Below are 18,521 nucleotides of genomic sequence, written 5' to 3' on the forward strand. Positions count from 1 at the left end.
CCCCAGTACTTTATTAATTTGCATCATATATCTTCACCATGTTTTGAAAAGCCTGTGTCTATTATGCTGCCCAGTTTTTTTCTATCTGCGCTTATTATATGGGTGTTTCTTCTTGCACCTCTACATTTTTCTTCCTGCTCCCTGAATTCTTCAAAAATACCGAAATTACCCTTTATATTTTTTTATGTTTCCAGAATAATGGTTGCGTAAGTAAATGATATTTTCAGAATAAAAATCTGGAAGACAAAAAATCAGGAACACAGATTTTTTTTTACTTTCGGATTGAATTATAAAACATGTCGAGAAATATTTCGGAAAGAATAATCCAGATTTCATTTTTTAAAGGGGCAAAAAAGTCTTCTCCGAAAATTATGGGGTGTAGGAAGAAATTTGTAGAGGTGCAGGAAGAAGTTGCGTTATTGTATATGCAGTTTTAAAAACTGGGCCTATTCAACTGGCCCATCATTTTGGCTATCTGCCACGCCTGTTTATTTTATACAACCACCAGATTTTAATTTCTTTTAAACAAAATAATTTGTTAAAATAAAAAGAACTAGATCCAGTACTAAATTTGTAATGAGAATTTAAGTATTTTGAAAAATCTATAATTATTATATAATAATGTATTTTCATTTAAAGAAATAAAAATTATTTATATAATAAATTTTATTTAAACATATTTTTACATGATTATATATTTAGAAATCCATTTATTGTGAATTAATTTAGCAAAGATTAATTAGATGATATCATCGACTTAACTTCTTCACCATAGCAATTTTAACCAGAGTTTATTAGGTTTTTTTTTTTTCTTCTTCTTCTTCTATTTTGTTCATATTTGATTCAATAAATTTATCATTACTTGAATACATTCTTTATGAGAAAATCAAAAAATTCTCTCCCTCACAAAACTAACATATTCAATGTCCACAAAATTTCTCAAACCAAATCAAAGCACCATGTGAATTACCCAGTAAGCATAAACAGAAATTTCCAAACTAAACCAACAGCTCATTCAACTATAAATTTTCAAACCAGAGTAAAATATAAATCGCAACAAAACCGCAACAACAATGATAAACAACTCATTCAAATCCAGATCAAAACTGAGACTTTCATTTAAATTTACCTTTCAACAGTTAAAATCGATCCTTCGTCGGACAAAATACGTACAAAGAATGAGTTGGAGCTTTGAACACGCAATACGATGAAGATGGAGCTGAAATAATAAAATAAAATGAAGAAATAAATAGAAAAGAAAGATGGAAGCGATAGAAGAGAATATGCCACGTAGCGAAGGCAAAGGCGAAGGGAGAGAGTGTTGGAGATCCCACATCGACTAGAGATTAGAGCTTTTCATTGTATATAAGTGGGTGGAAACCTCAACTGTATGAGCCGGTTTTATGGGGTTGAGTTAGGCTTAAAGTCCACTTTGTAATATGGTATCAGAGTGAGTGGAAAATAAAACTCATTAACATTAAATATCGGACCACCCATTTTTTCATTTTTTTATATCTTGGTATGCAAATGCTTTGAAAAAATTGAAATAATTTTTAAGTGTTTATTAATGTAATTCATACTTAAGATACCATATGTTAAAGAACTATTATTATTCATGCAATCAATATTATTTTATGTGGTACAACATCTATGCTACTTATTAAGATTGTTTTATTTTTTGTTGACTTAATAGGAAGTGAATGACATACATTAGGAAAAGCTAAATCTATCATTTTGTTCTTGAATGCATTGGAAAAATATATTAATACACTTACTTGCAGAAAATAGTACATATGTATCATTTCATGACTCAAAATTAACTAGATTATTATGTGATATGAGGATAAAAATTAAATTTTATCAAATTTCATGTGTAGTATTTATTACTATTACTATAGGAGAAAAAGTTTATAAAAACTATGAAATAAAAATTTATGGACAAAGTTCAATAAGAAATCAATATTGTATAGCTAGTAATAAGATTAAAATATTAAAATACCATTAAAATTAAATATTAGAAGGTAAATAAACTTACATTGAGAATCTTCTAAGTTAATCAAACGTGGAACATTGCGAAAAGTAAATTTAGCATATAATTAACAAGCTTCTTTCACAGCAAAAACAAATACTGTTAGAACAAATATTATTCCTGCTCTAAATTTAAGAGAAGCACAGTTTCCTATTTTTTCTTCTGTTAGCTTAAATCCATTGAATGTTAATTATATTTTGGGAAAGCAAATGTCTGAATCATTTAAGACATACGATTGATATACTTAATATTTTTCTTATTTTTTTTAAATGTTAATTATTACACTGCTTCTTATTTATTTTTTCTAAGTATCACTTAACATTTGAATATAAGATCCTAATATCAGAAAGAAATGTAGTAAGTTATTCATCACATCCTGAAGAATTTACTAAATTGTAATAAGTTGAGGTGTCAAAGGTGACACTTCAATAAATATTTGATTTTTCTCTTCATTTTATTTGACTTTAACTATACTATTTATTCAGATTTATACTTTTAAAATGTCACAATTTTAGATAAGTGAACTTAAACATAAATAAGAAACTCAAGTTGTGGAGGCAATTAAGATTGAGATGATTTAAGTGGTTAGAGACGTAGTGTCCATAGATGTCAATATTTTTTTTTAATTTTGACGCTAGAATGTATTTTTTGAATTTTTTATTGGTAAAAATGAACAAAATTAAAGAAAGTAAATTAAAGTTTGGTTTGTGCTGCGTTTACTGCTAAGACTAATATTTTGTAGATGTTTCGTAATCAATGAAATACTTATCTTAATTACTATGGGAAAATTAGGTTTCGGATTACTCATATCTTTCGTGAAGATAATGCGTGTGATGATAAGTTGCTAATTTATGATTTATTCATAGATAATTATTTCATTGGTATAATAAGCTTTCATCTAGTCTGTTCTTATATTTCTTTATAAATAAGTATAGTCTACATACTTTTTTCATTGTTGATGATTGTTGTTACTTGAAGTGTTAGTCTGAGATTTTACATAGTAATGTCTAACATAAAAAATTTTATATAAAAAAAAATATAAAAATACTTTAACCCTTTTAAAAAAAAATGATTAACGAGTAACCAATAAAAAATCACTAAGATGTATTAAATTTTTTTATATTCATATTACATGCATCAAAATCAAGTCTAATACAAGTTTAACTTTTACTTCCACATTTCTGACTAATATTTGTCAACACAAAAACTTACCGTATTTGCAATTTTGCATGATGAGTAGTAGAATTTTAGTCTAACTTTTTTACTTCTTTTTTTTTTTACAAAAAATGATCATCTAGTTCTAGAAACTATAACAAAACGTGAAACTTATAAATTGCAAATATCAAGAAAATCATAAAATAGAAACTAATTTTTAGTGACAAAAAATAATTAGTTGTTATAGTAACTAAATTATAGACCATTTTGGAGACTAGAAAATTTTTGGTTTTTAAATTAGTTTTTATTATTGTTAAATGATTTCTAAATTGGTATCTAATTAGCAACCAAGATTTTTGCTACCAAATTTAGTAACTAAATAATTGGTAGTTAAAACCTTGGTTGCTAATTAGATACCAATTTAGAAACTATTTAACAATAATAGAAACTAATTTTTTTTCTAAAATTGATTTCTATTTCATGTTTTTCTTGTAGTGTATTTGCCTTTTGTAAAAGAGACGTTTTTTTTTTCCGGCAAAGAATTAAAGAAATAAAATAAATGGGACTCTTTAGGGGTGTCCCAACCCTTATACAAACCTATTCAAGCTGGGCTAAGATGTCTGTACAAAACATACCCCTTACTGCATCAAGTAAAAAACATGTTTAAAACCCCTTACAAGGTCTTATGCTTCTAAACACAATCTAGTCATGACAACAAAATAGGTAAACTCTAATACAATATCCCAAAAATCTTTACACTCCAGCTGTTATAACTTGCATACTAAAGCCAAAAAGAAATTTACTACAAACTCTAACAAATCATGCTTTGTGCAGCAGCAAACTCCAATAAAACCCAGACCAAGCATACCACCTATTTGAGCATCACCATCGGTAGCAACAAAACCACTTGCATTCTAAAGCCAAAAGTAATTTACTACAAACTCTAACAAATCATGCTTTGTGCAGCAGCCAACTCCATCAGCAAACACCAGTAAAACCAAGACCAATCATACCACCTGTTTGAACATCACCATTGGTAGCAGCAAAACCACCAAAGATATTCTTGGTTTTATCTAGCTCCAGAGTGATATAAAGCATGTTAAAATCTCCACCTTCGTGAAACAACAACATCTTCAAACCACCATATTTTCACACTTCCATCTTCTTTTTAAATTAATAATTTGCTCCCCTTCAGCTATACCTGCACATCAACACCACCTTTCCCACCTCTCAAACAGGCTTAAACAAGCAAAACAAAGTCCAAAAACATGCTCTTGAAAGAAATATAGCATATTTACTACCACACCCAAACCAGTCATTCATAATATGAATATGGTTAAGATAGCTCCTGTAAAATACATACATCAACATATGAAAAAATAAAAACACTTTTAAACCCTTACCTACTTACCATGTTGACACAGGTTAATGGTGATAATATCCAATCAGAGAAGGAAAAGATAACTTTCTTTACTTTGTGTTTCAACCAAACCCAAGATTGGACTTGCGCCATAGTGAAAATCTCCAATGCGTCTACCTTTTCTTGTTTAAAGATAACCCTGTTTCTATGCTTCCAAATGCTCCATACTATGGAGACCCAAAGGCTTTTCCATAATCTATTGCCCTCTTTGTTAGAGCACATACAATAGAATTGTTCAAAATGAAAAATCAATTCTTTGTGATTCACAGAACTAATTCCCAACCATCTAAAACACATGTTCCAAACTTTACTTGATTCCCTACAAGAAAGAAGGATGTGTGTTGTAGTCTCCTCTTCGGTTCCACATAAAGCACATAAAGTATCTCCTAAAAACACTCCCTTTTTGTGCAGATTCTGTTTTGTTGCTAACCTATTCGAGAAAGCCCTCCACACAAAAAACGTGGTCGATGGCATAACCTTTAAATTCCAAAGCGAACCAAACACGGAAACCCCCTCACACTCGTGGTAAGTTAACTTATTATAAGCGGATTTTACTGAAAAAGTATAAGATGGAGGATCAATCCATATCCTTGAGTCCTCTTTGTCAGGTTGTAGTAACACCTATGATATTATTGACATGAACTCCTCTACCATAGATTTTTCCCATTCAAACCAGTCTCTTCTTCAACTGAAATTCCACTCCCACCCAACTGCATTCCAACTACCAAAATTATCTATAGTCTTGTCTTTAAGCTCGAGTTATTGTATATTCTTTCATATTTTACTCTGAGTTGACCATTGGTTAGCCATTCGTCTTCCCAGAATTTGATCTTCGTCCCTGACCCAACTTTCCAGACCATATTCTGATTGAACCAATTAACTCCTTGGTCTGAAATACTAGCTTTGAATAAATCTAACCACCATCTAGATGTAAATCTATTTTGTTTCGGTGCATATGAATTTGACAACCACCTCAAACAATACTTTGATTCCAATACCTCCTTCCAAAGACCATATTCTGTTGAACCCAGTCTCCATAGCCATTTGGCCAAAAGTGCCTTATTGAAATGCTCAATACGCCTAATACCAAGACCTCCCACCTCTTTCTCTTTACAAATATTATCCCAACTAGTCCAAGCAATTTTCCTCCCTTCTGTACCCCACCCCCACAAAAACTTCCTCTGTAATTTTGTAATCTCTTTGCACACTCCAATTGGTGCTTTAAAAAAGGATAGGTAGAATAGTGGTATAGCGTTGATAACTGATTTTATAAGGCACACTCTTCCCGCGAAAGACAGATTCCTCCCCTTCCATACAAAAAGTTTCTTCCTTATCTTTGATACCACAGGCTCCCAAAAGGAACAGCTAGATGGGTTACCTCCTATAGTTAAACCTAAGTATGAGAAAGGTATCTCCATTATACTACAATTGAGTATTTCAGAGTATAATTTCACCTCATAATTGTCTACTCCAATTGCGCCCAACTTACTCTTAAAGAAGTTTACCCTGAGGCCCGAACTTAATTCAAAACATCTTAAAATAGCCTTAATACACCTAATATTTTGCACGTTTGATTCACATAAGAAGCGGGTATCGTCTGCAAATTGGAGTAGATCCACCTCCACATTTTTAACCCCTATTTTGATTCCTGATAACAGTTTTTTTCTTGTCGCTTGTTTTACAAGCCCAGATAAACCTTATGCGACAATCAGAAACAAAAACGGTGCCATAGGATCCCCCTGTCTAAGACCTCTAGTTGGTTTGAATTCTTTTGTCGGGCTACCATTTACCAAAACCGAGACTGTAGCCGATTCAAGGCAAGCTCTAATCCACTGCACCCACTTTCCACAAAACCCTAGTCTTCTCATCATATAAAATAAGAACTCCCAACTTACCGAATCGTATGCCTTCTCAAAATCAAGTTTCACAATCACCCCCTTCTTCTTTCTCCTTTTCAAGTCATCCACAACAAGAACACTATCTAACAAACCTCTATTGGACAAAAAAGCTGACTGTGAACCATCAATAACCTTCTCAATTACTTTTTTAATCCTATTAGACAGAACCTTTGTCAAAATCTTATAAAGACAACCGACGAGTGATATAGGTCTGTATTCTTCAAGGGATTGAGGGTTCTCAGACTTCGGGATCAAAGTTAAGAATGAGGCATTACAGCCTTTCAGAATCTTCCCCTCTTTGTGAAAGAATTTTACTGCTCCCAACACTTCCTTTTCTAGTAGACACTAGTTATTTTTAATAAAACTAAGAGTTACTCCATCAGGTCCAGGGCTTTTATGACTATCACAATTCCAAATGGCTTCCTTTATTTCCTTTTCCTCGAATGGATCAGTCAATAGTCTATTATCAAATTCAGAAATCTCCTTAAAATCCACATTGTCCAACCTAACTCCAATATCTTCGATGGCCGACATCTTATTCTTGTAAAACTCCTTGACCACCTCATTTACCCTATTTGGTTCTTCCACCCAAATACCAAAGAGATTACAGTGTGCTCCTTTTATCTCATTTCTCATCCTCCTCCATTTGATGGAAGCATGGAAAAATTTTGAGTTTGAATCCCCCTGTTTAATCCATAAGGCTCTTGACTTTTGTTGTAATAAGGATTCGTTCCTCTCATTTATGTCTTGTAGTTGGCTCAAAAGTTCTCTTCTTTCCCTAATCTTGTTTTCATCCAAGCCATCTGCATCATCTCTCATATCTAACTCTTGTATTTTCCTCAAGATTTCGAGTTTGATTTTGTCAACATGCCCGAATACATCTTTATTCCATCCTTTCAGATCGCTCTTTAACATCTTCAGTGTCTCTTTTAACACAAAGATTTCATTGCCCTGGACCAAATAACTATCCCATTTACTTTTAATAAAAATTTTAAACTCCTTATCTTCCTGCCATATGTCAAGAAACCTAAAAGGTTTTGGACCCCTATCCACCACATTTGATTTTAGCTCTAAAGCACAGTGGTCAGATACTTGTCTATCTAAAACATATTGTTTACTTCCTGGTCAATGTTGTAACCATTCAAAGGATATTAAAAATCTATCAAGCCTACTTTTAGCTTTACCATTAGGTCTATACCAAGTATATTTTCTTCCAATACAGGGTATATCCACCAACTCCATATTATCAATGAAACTATTAAACTCTTGTAATTCTTTCTTGTAACCATTACCATTGGAACTATTTATCCCCCTACGCTCCCTTTCATTCCTTATAGAGTTGAAATCCCCCAAAATGCACCAAGAGTTACACGGTTCCCCTTGCCTAATCTCTAATAAGTCGGCCCACATTTGTATTTTCTCTTGCAGATTGCAGGAAGAGTATACGTTGACAATAACCACAGGAATATTTTTCTCCTTAAAGTACCCGGAGAACACTATGAACCTCCTGTTGATGATATGATTGGAACATTGAAAAAACTTTTTATGCCAAATCGTAAGAATACCCCCTAACCCGTTAGTTGGATTGCTATAAAAATAATCAATGTCATTATCTCCCCATAACTTACAACAATTATTTAAACTAAAAGATGACAATCTTACTTCTTGCAAGCACAACATTCTAACATCTTCCTTTCTGATCAAATCCTTGATATACCTCCATTTCACAGGACTCCCAAACCCTCTCACATTTAACGTAAGAATTTTCATAGATAACCCGTAACCTCCCTCACCTCCCTTTGGATTTTCATACTCCTGTCCCTTTTTTCTAATTCTTCTAGGCTAATCATGACATTTCCTTCAACCCCACATGTAGCCCCTATCTGTTTACCCAATTCCCATACTCGAATCGTTTCTAGACTACCATGTTTTAACCAGAACAAACGATTACAGTTATTTATTGCCATATCAGAAACAGAATTACTAATATGAGATATAACTGACCTTACATTCTTGCGTTCTTCCCTCTTGCTGTTTTTACTTGAATCACCCGTCCAGAAAATTCTTTTATCTGCAACAGAAGATGAATTAAATGTGACTGGTTCTGAGTCTTGTTTTGTTTGATTGACCATAGCATCCGCAGCCAAATGATCCCCGTTATTTGTTGATTTTACGAACGGAGCATATGTGTCCCTTATTCTGCTTAAACACCTTCCAGATTGAAAATTGGTGTTCGTGTTTAGGTGCCTCGTCTCCTTTGAATTCTGTTTGAGAGAAAAATGGTGTGCCTCCCCTGTTTGTGACCCACATAGAGAGTCCTCCACCCTCGAAATTGATTTCGGGAAACCTTGCGTCCCCCCTTCACCACTACCGCCGGCATCAGAGCACTGAACGTAGGTGTCGCTGACCCATGCGTAACCTCGATCAAAATATTGGAACGCGCGTTGATTTTTCCGTTGCCAGAAACCACCTGATGTGCAACGTCAATGGCAACCCCAGGGAGTTCATTCTTTTCTGATTTGTGAAGATTGAGGAAACATTCTGAATTAATTGGGCTTCCAGGCAACCCATTCGATAACCGCACCACCTTACGGGCATCTGGGCCTGTTTTCGAAAAAACCTCAACTTGTTTTTTATTACTGCACCTCCCTTCCTCCTTTTCACAACGCACCAAACACTAGGCCGTTTCTGAAGGCCCACAAAACTTTTCCACGTCAACCCTAGTAAGAGTCGTTGGGGTTTCAGAACCTAGGTTATCACTACCTATGATTGACCTAGGCGTAGAGACCGAGCCTACGGTTCTAGCCATGATGGGTTTGCAACAGCTTTCCAGTGCGCTGGGTCCTAAATTCCGGCAGCCTTGTGCCGTCGGTGGCAACGCCAAACTCGCGTCCACCTTCGAAATCTCCTCATCGACCTTTCTAACTTCTTCGAAATCCCTGCTTCCCGATCGCACAGAATCATTAGACGCTATTGAGTCAACCTCAGTTTCGAGACCATCGGATTCTTCGCTCCAATGGCATTGACAAAGTTTATAATCTGGAACTATGTATTCTTCCTCCACCGAAACCTAATACAAAACGTCATTGATGTTCATATAGCTAGTAATCTTCGCCTCGCACCCCACTGATACTCTAATTCTAAACCTTGCGTACTCCATCTCTTCCAATGCTAGAGTTGCTTCATCAATCTCAACGAGGGTTCCCAATAACGCAGCTATGTGCTTGAAACAATCATAATTCCATAGTTTCAAAGGTAAACCTCTGCATCTCACCCATACCAGTTTGTCTACCGCTACAAATTGCTCATTCCACGGAATGATTGTGTCAAAAATTTCTTCGAACCATTCTTTGTTCTCCTCTATGGCTTCTTTGATCGTCATTTCATTTTCTCCCTTCAGTAACACATGGAACCCCCCCAGAAATTTAACCTTTATAAAGCCAAGACCGCCCAGAATAAAACTTTCATTCAAACCTGATATTTTGCTCAGGTCCGATACCCTTCCAATATGACAAGTTTTTAACCATTCTCTGGGAGTTTCTTCTGCTTTAAAGTGAATAGCATGTAAGCTACCCCTGTTCTGCGATTGTGCTCTGTTCCCATTACCATACTTAACGGTGTTAGCATACGTGTTTGTTCCTTTTGCCCGCCACACTTTTTTAATTTCTTTCTCTGGTTCTAATGCCTTCTCTTTTTGCTTTGCATTCCACTCCTTTCTTGTTTCTGCTGCTATGATATATTTAGGTCTATTAGCATTCATTTTCCAGCTCCCAATCCAAATTGTATTCAGATGATATTCCAACTCCCTAACATTCTGTACACCCAGAAATCTAACAAAACCAAACCTTTGCTTCTTTATATTTAATCTTCTAGAGATGAAAACATAACTCACCCTTTGATATCAAAGGGGAAGTTAGAGAAGAAGAAAGGTGTTCCTCTCTCATTCATTGTTCTTGTATTCTATTTGGTACTCGAAACAATTCAGAGATTGTAAAAGAGACGTGATGTTAAATTTGTACGAATAAAATAAATTTGATCGATTATTGTAATAATAAAATAAATAAAAAGCAAATAGTTTTTGAAAAAACAAAATCTTTAAGAAATTATTTTTACTCATTTTTTATACTTTCTAATCTAAAAATAGTATAAAAAAATAAGTTTTTATACATGTAGGGTTGTTTCGAAACAACACTACATGTATAAAACTTAATTTTTTTTATTAATTTTAGCATTATTTTTCCTACATCCATTCATCACTTCTATCAAAATTATTAATTTTAATATTAAAAAGTTTGATATTTGCACACAACATATAAATATGTATATTATCTATATTTTTTTATATACTGTGATAGGTTTTGGTGTACATAATTGCAATAAAATATCATTCAAGTCTTTTACATTAGGTATGCCCAAGTAAAATGAAATTAAAAGAAATACTTGTGACACAAAAATTGAAGTGGTTCTAGTCGTCACGAGTAAACATTTGCAACTGGTTTAACATCAATTCTAACCATCCAATGAAGAAGATAAAAAGTCTCAGTAACTCTTCACAATATTCAGCACAGATGAATATGTTCCTAAAATTCCAAAAATGACTCCAAATACAGCAATTACCACACTCAACGCAACCTATGTCAGAGTAAAGATATAAGAAAGTGTGTAAATAGACTGGGGATAATAATAATAATAATAATAATAATGATTTATAAAATATGATTCTAAAAAAAATAAATTAAAAAATAAATGCAAAAATAGGAGTATCATACCTGTGTACACGTTGCTTTTTTTCCCACAATTCTCATAAAACATAAACTTGGAAATATCACTGACTGAAAATTTTGCACTCCCAAAATTAGTTTGCAGTTTCACTGAAATTCCTTACATAAATTATAAAGGAAAGCACAGTGGTCACAAATGTTTGACAGGGAAATATGAGTGATAGAGTGTGTTTATGTGAAAGTGATTGTGAGTATATTGAAGTGTTTGCTTACCACAAGTATACTGAAGAGAGAGCCAATTAAAGCCATCACATACCCTGAAATTGTTACAAAATGGTGTTAAAGAATCACTTAGGTTCATATAACATACCATTTTCTATATTCAACGTAGTATTTTCTTAATGAAAATGTTTGATCAATTTTTTATGGAAATTAATAAAGATATAAGGAGTAATCGACACTTCAACTTAGGTTAGAAATAGAAATAGTTCAGCTAACATAAATTTAAGAGAAATTAACACTTCAGAAAGGCAACTGAAAAGATACAAAACTTATATGAACCTATGTTATCATAATATACCTACCTCAAATGCACAAATGGGTGGAAAAGAAAATATGAAAATATATGCTTATGGACATATATTAATTTTTGTAGTGTCCTTGACTAGTTGAGTAAAGTAATACTACAATGATAAAGTTTAAGCTCACCAAAAAATGGAATCAGAAAAGCAGCACAAACGGTTGATACAACAAGTGCGATTCTGATAAGAACGAAACACCAATAAGTTCTTGAGAGTCTATCTGGTAGCAACTCCTCGAGACTTCTTGCTAATGGGTTCATCAACAAAGCGAATTTGTGTATAGTTAGGGAAAATCAAACTAAAATTATTCCTGGATTTGTTCAAGTTATCTCCAATTATTGCATTCATGACATACTAGTTTTAGGCAAAAAGGATATTTAGTGAATGGGTTGATTACCTGAAAAAGAGTAAGGAACACATGGGTAAAAAAATGTTTACTTCAGCGAAACTAATGAAATAATGCTAAGAGACGAAGAAAGTTTCATACTTACTGTTGTCCATATTGCAACCTTTGACGCAGATGCATTTCGTGGCAGATTTAACGTTATTTGAGACAAAGTGTCGTTGCCAAACGCAAGGAATCCCATGATAGCAACACCTCCATATATTGCAACCGACAATACAAAACTGTGTGAGAACAAATGAATTTAGGAATTAGATATTCAAAAATAAGAAATCAGAAACATTTTTTTTGTTACAGACAAAATAGAGGAGATAGCATACCATATTATTAGTGCTTTAGTAAATTGTGTTTTGTCTGCCATAGATTGGTAGATATTTGGAAAAACTGAATGGCCTGCAAAGCAAAACCCGTGGATACCAATAGCTAATGGAATGCCACTCCAGTTTACCAATTTAGCGTTGTGATGGAATCCAACACCATCCATTATCCCAACACAAAACACACAGACAACAATCAATAATGTTGCAAAAACCCCTCCAGCTGCATATCATAACAAAATTTTCGTTAAGGAAATGTTAAGTTGTAAATTTTAAAACAAAAGAAATGTCATTTACACTTAGGAGTACCTGACAATGCAGAGATTATACGAAAATCCTTCAGCAAAACAGTTGGGAAAAAAGTAAGTGCAGCAAAAATTCCAAACAAGTGCACTGAATCTAACTGGAAACTACCCAAATCTAATGATGTTCCTGGAAATAGTCTAGTGAGGTTGTCTCCTTCCAAGGTGATGAATTCTACACAACATGACTACACTCACGAAAAGATGTGTTATAAATACATTGCAAACTATCATAATTAAGATGTTATTAAAAGAAATATAAGAAATGATTGTAGAACTTACATATAATTCCGTGTACAGGATGATCTGCAATAATTTCATAAGTATACATTGGTTAGTGTTTAAGTGAAAAAGTTACATCTCGATATTCTGTGACATGAGTTTGTATATACAACAAATAAAGATAAACAGTGAATAATCTTGAGAAACTAGACAAAACCTTGGTACAAAACAGAATAAAAACAATCATCTAGTCAAAATCAAATAAATTGACTCTAAGTTCTAAAGGAATCCAATTTAGAATGGAGGAATTTAAGCCTCACAATTAATAAGAAACATAAATAAATCCTAGGAAAGATTTATCTGTCGAGTAACAAGCACTGCACAAGGATTTTCAATTAATTTAAATAAATAAGTAGATAACTCACTGATACGATAATACGACCATATTTTCCAAATGCAGCCTCTCCTATATCTGGGTAGCTATTGATTCCTTCTCTGCTTTCAAAGCAATATCTCATAAGGGTAGCTGTATAGCAACAAATGACAGCGAAAAGAATCATCAACACCATGCTCATCCAACCAGCTTCTTTCAATGTATAAGGTGTTGAGAGAATGCCAACTCCAGCCATCACATTAGTTGCTGCCATTTGCCAAAGGTAAAATACATTATCACCTCATAAAATGACCTAATTGTAATAAAAATTGTGGAAGTTCAGTTAGGTATTTTCAAATAGGATAAAACAATTGTTTGCTATGAAATAACATACCATTGAAAATTGTTTGAATTAAGCTGCACCCATGACTAATGGGCAATTCGCCTACTAAATGCTCTTGTACTGCATCTTCCTTCAGTGATGTTGATTGTGTAAGGACTTCAGGACTAGAGAGGAAAGGAGTTTTTCCATCTATTTGTATGTTATGTTTTGAACGATTTTCAAAACTGGAAAATATAATACTTGGTACTCGTAGAATTGAATCAAAATTTGGAGTTGCTGGAAGTGTGTAAGAATCTGTAGTCTCTCTGTCATAAGAAGAAAAGAAAACAAGGAAATTAATAAGAGACGAATCAACATTATAGCTTCAAAATTCCACACGACTTATTTTTTATGATGACAAGAATGGGCATAGTAAATCTTTCCATAAGTTATTTTTTTTTATAAAAGTATGCTTTACAATTCTCCTTATGAAAGTGAAATCTCATAAGTGTTATTCTCATATTTTTATACAACCATGTTACAACTTCCAATACTATTATTTTTATATTTTTTATAAATTTAATTTTTATTATATATATTTATATCTAAATCTATAGTCGTATACAATTCTCAGTATTAATTCTCGACATCATTTCCCAATTGTGATAAACATAAAGTTACTAGTCATGCTATAAAAATGATGTATAGTGATGCATGTTAAGTTCTCCAATTTGTAATATTAAATAGTTTTTACAACTATCACAATTTTAGTATTTTAAATACTTAAAATGAAATAATTTTAAAATTTATTTAATAATATGATTTGAATTACACATTTCACATTTTTTTTACTAATTTATCAAAATTTAAATGAACTATTTTGTGGTTAGTTAGACAGGTTTTTAATTAAACAGTTAGAGTTGTAAAAAGTAGTTATGAGCAATACATTTTCTCCTTTATGTTAACCCAATTGATGTGACATATTCTTTAAGAAAATAAACCTAATGATATAATATTTTAAAATATATTTTTAATTAGAATAATCATCAAAATATTTTTATTTTTAAAGCTTCCTTTAATTACTCATTCTAATATTGATTTTCCATGTAAAAATTATTATCTAATACAAATTATTAGAATTTTATAGAAAATTTAAAAAGTGTACTAAATTTGTATAAGGGAGACACTTTTATATATTTAGAAGTAAAAATAATAATATTTAAATATTTATAAAAATAATGTAAGAGTGATGGTTTAGTTATAAGTTGTTTTTAAGAAAAAAAGTTAATTAAAGTAAAGCATACTAAATTTACATTGATTGAGGGAAAAAAGCTTAAATCACTCTTTCACTCATCCAACCATAGAAAACAAATTTATAGTTTTTTTAATGTTATATAATAATATATTAAAAATAGAAACAACATGCCAACTGAAATATATATTTTACAGTCAATTCATTAATCATATGTGACAATTAATGTAAGTATGCATTTTCTTTAGAAGTATAAATTTTATAAAAATAAAGTCTATAAATAAGTTATAAGAGTTTATATTTTATTTTATTATAAATATATTTCACCTTTTTATCCTTTTTTCTACATTCTTTCCATCCCTTCCTTAGAAATTTAAATCATGAGGTTATTTGTACTTTTAAACATATTAAATTATCAAATCCTTATGAAAGTAGCAATCAATAGATTAAGATAGTCTAAACATATTTTTGAAAAAAAATATGATAAAAAATAAAAGACGGGTACAGAGAGATAGGTATACCCATTTCCCTAAAGAGGATGATGAAAATATGATAAAAAATTTATACCCAAAATAAATATGAGGATGAATTTTTATTTTAAAGATATAAATGATATAATGAAACCCACATTTGTTGTCTCCTCTTGTGATCCCTAACCATGGGTCATTTGATGAAAAGAGAATCAAAGCAAGCACTAGAAGTTATACAAAGGGAGGTGGGTTGCAAGTAAAAGAGGGTAAGGGGTAATACATTTCCTAAAAATATATAAATTGCTATGAGGCCTTAGAGATGCTGATAAGTGGGGACCACTATTGGTGGTGGACATCCTATAAGCTTATGCATGTATTAGGCATCCTATATAAGTCTATAGAAAATATTGATAATGGTTTACACAGTTTCACAACTCTCTAGTCGAGTTATATACAACTTTTGATATAATGAGTTTAAAACTAAATATATAATAAAAGAGTAAATTTGTAATTAAAAGATATGAAAAATATTTAAAAACATTAAAAATATATTAAAAGTTGTAATGTGACTATATAAAAATGGTACGTTGTTAATGTATTATTATCATAATTATGTTGATATTAGACTATGAATTTTGATAGTACTAACCTTCTCATAATATACAAAGTCTGGATTTTCTGATTTAGTGCAGATGTACAATGGAAAGTACAATTAACACATAAATTATCATGAGTGTGAGTGCAATTTATGAAAGAACCAACCTGAACATTCTCCTGAGTGAATACTATTACAATTATGTTAAAGTATGGGTTAGCACATAAGTGAGTTAAGGTCTAATGGTGTTAATCCAACAAATGTAAGAATAGCCTTGTAAAAATGATCTCCAATTAAGCAAAACATTTTTTAAAGTGTAAATTATGAGATACTATACCAAGATAATTTGTAGAAAGTAATACGAAGTTGTTTATGTATGATTAATTTTAGGTTAGGGTAAGTGTCGTAATCTAATGGATTGAAGGTAATAGTTACATATCCAAGTTCTATCATGAATCACCCTAATCTTTATTTGTATGTGTTCTAGCCAAGGGGGATGTCTTCTTACTAAAGCATACAGTTAAGTCAATAAGAGTGGTTTCTAACCCATTGTTCACTGTGAGTTGTTTTCTTTTCCTTATATAGGGTAGGGTTATTTCCTTTTTCCTTTGTATCTGGTCTTATTATTGGTTTAATTCAGTAATAAATGTTGTTTCCTATTTAAGATTGATTATCTGGAATCCCTTTATTTGCACTGATACGACATTAATGTCTTTAACTATGAATATGGGTAAACGATCTCTTTATACATATTGGACTCGTTCCATGATATCATAGTATGTATGTTATACAGATTACCATGATATCATAGTATGTATGTTATACAGATTACCATGAAGGCAACAAAAGCAAAATAAAAAGTAATAGCAAAGGATTTAAACAAAAAGTAGTAGGCAGAGGAGAAGTATTTACTTGTAACTTTGAGGCCATTGGAGAGAAGTGAAAGAGTGAGAGTGGGTTGTATGAATTTCTTCCTCCTCATCACTGCTACCACTCTCACTCTCTAACTTCCCACTTTCAATAAACTGTGCATCTTCGTTTATATCATCTTCAAAGAAAAGCTCAAGGTCTTTCTCCTTCTTGTTGCCGTTACTAACCATTGCTGCAACTATATCCCAAACTAAACGATGAGTGAGAAAACAAGTTTTCAGCCGTTAGAAACCATTGCTGCAACTATATAGCAGTCTAAACGATGAGTCATGAAACAAGTTTTCAGCCGTAGAAGATGCAATCAATAATGTACAAAAAGCCATATGAAACGATAACGCAATAAAATAAATTGAATCAATGATATAAAAAACGCAATAAACGACAATACAACAGAGTATAAAAATCCATGTAACGACAGCATGAGAAGATGTTATCAATATATTCAAGTAATGACTCTGCAACATCTAGATCTACACATCTATTATAAGAGTTTCTTTCTAATTTTATCTCCACACATATCATGGCATGTCTATTTAATTTTAATAAATGAAATCTGACAATCAGAATTTTTGTCCTTGTGATGCTATGTTCATCCTAGATCTTGCCCAATTATAAATAATATATTCAAGATGAATCCCATGTTACTTCATGCCCTCTAAATAAAAACTATTCAAATTTATTGCGAATGAATATTAATTATTGTAAATAAATTTTGTAATATTAAAATGCTTTCAAATATATTTTATTTATAATGAAATATAATAGAAAATTAATGAAGAGAGTAAGTGCTCTTAAAATATACATTTTGATTTATAAAGTAAAAGTGAACACGGTTAGCTTAATTTGAGTCATTATTATTTTTTTATTTAACGATTTGGTTCAAATAAAAAATGTGTTAACTTATCTCTCCAATAAGAATAAAAAAGTTTCATAATGATAGAATTTGAATATAACTATTTGTAGCATTTATTATTAAAATAATAAAAATCAATTAACAAATTGACTATATTGCACAGGCATATGATGCTGGTGAAGAATAAATAAATTAAACTAGGGCCTACATCTTAACTTTCAAAATTCTAAAAGTTAGCAAAAATATTAAGATTAGGCAATGGGATCGTTCAAAGTATTTTGTTTTAAGAGCCAAAATCCAAAATCCAAAATCTAAATCTATTGCTTTATTTTTTTAGACCGATTGAAATCAGTACAAATTTGATACATATGAATCCATCAAATTATTATATTATTGTAACACCCCCTAAATATTATTAATCTTATTTATCTATATTTATTTTCATCTTGTATAGTCATTTAATAAAGAGTTTACACAAAAACTAATAATATTCTAAAACAAACTCTTAATTTCCAACTTTACACATTAATTGTGAATTTAGTCATAACTCAATTTCAAATAAATCTAGTTGTCTCTCAAAAAAATTGTATTTCAACATGCACACCTGCTAAGTAAATTTAAAATGAATATTCATAACTCAATTAACTTAACCTATAACACCTCATAAATATAGAAATT

The 18,521-nt window shown here is 31.6% G+C and overlaps 1 protein-coding gene across 4 annotated transcripts; it reads right to left on the minus strand.

Moving 5' to 3' along the window:
* Window positions 1-10,815: 10,815 nt before the first annotated feature.
* LOC137811408 (amino acid transporter AVT1A) lies at window positions 10,816-17,644 on the minus strand. 4 transcript variants are annotated; one of them, XR_016518635.1, is made up of 12 exons: window positions 16,973-17,587; window positions 13,816-14,069; window positions 13,474-13,688; window positions 13,109-13,132; window positions 12,834-13,014; window positions 12,528-12,747; window positions 12,296-12,402; window positions 12,186-12,201; window positions 11,932-12,081; window positions 11,497-11,540; window positions 11,272-11,334; window positions 10,816-11,134 (listed from the first exon to the last, which is right to left on the minus strand). XR_016518635.1 is itself a non-coding variant. In XM_068613141.2 (12 exons), exons 1-12 carry the CDS (start codon window positions 17,158-17,160, stop codon window positions 11,042-11,044), a joined length of 1,584 nt encoding a protein of 527 aa, XP_068469242.2. In that variant the 5' UTR covers window positions 17,161-17,644; the 3' UTR covers window positions 10,816-11,041. The 4 variants fall into 4 exon arrangements, 1 of the variants encoding a protein (XP_068469242.2); XM_068613141.2 differs by having other exon boundaries at window positions 12,296-12,431; window positions 16,973-17,644; XR_016518634.1 differs by having other exon boundaries at window positions 11,028-11,134; window positions 11,272-11,373; window positions 12,296-12,431; window positions 16,973-17,644.
* Between the last annotated feature and the right edge of the window lie 877 nt (window positions 17,645-18,521).

The sequence above is a fragment of the Phaseolus vulgaris genome, chromosome 2, assembly GCF_051622355.1.
Source record: "Phaseolus vulgaris cultivar YP4 chromosome 2, ASM5162235v1, whole genome shotgun sequence".
NCBI lineage: Eukaryota > Viridiplantae > Streptophyta > Magnoliopsida > Fabales > Fabaceae > Phaseolus > Phaseolus vulgaris.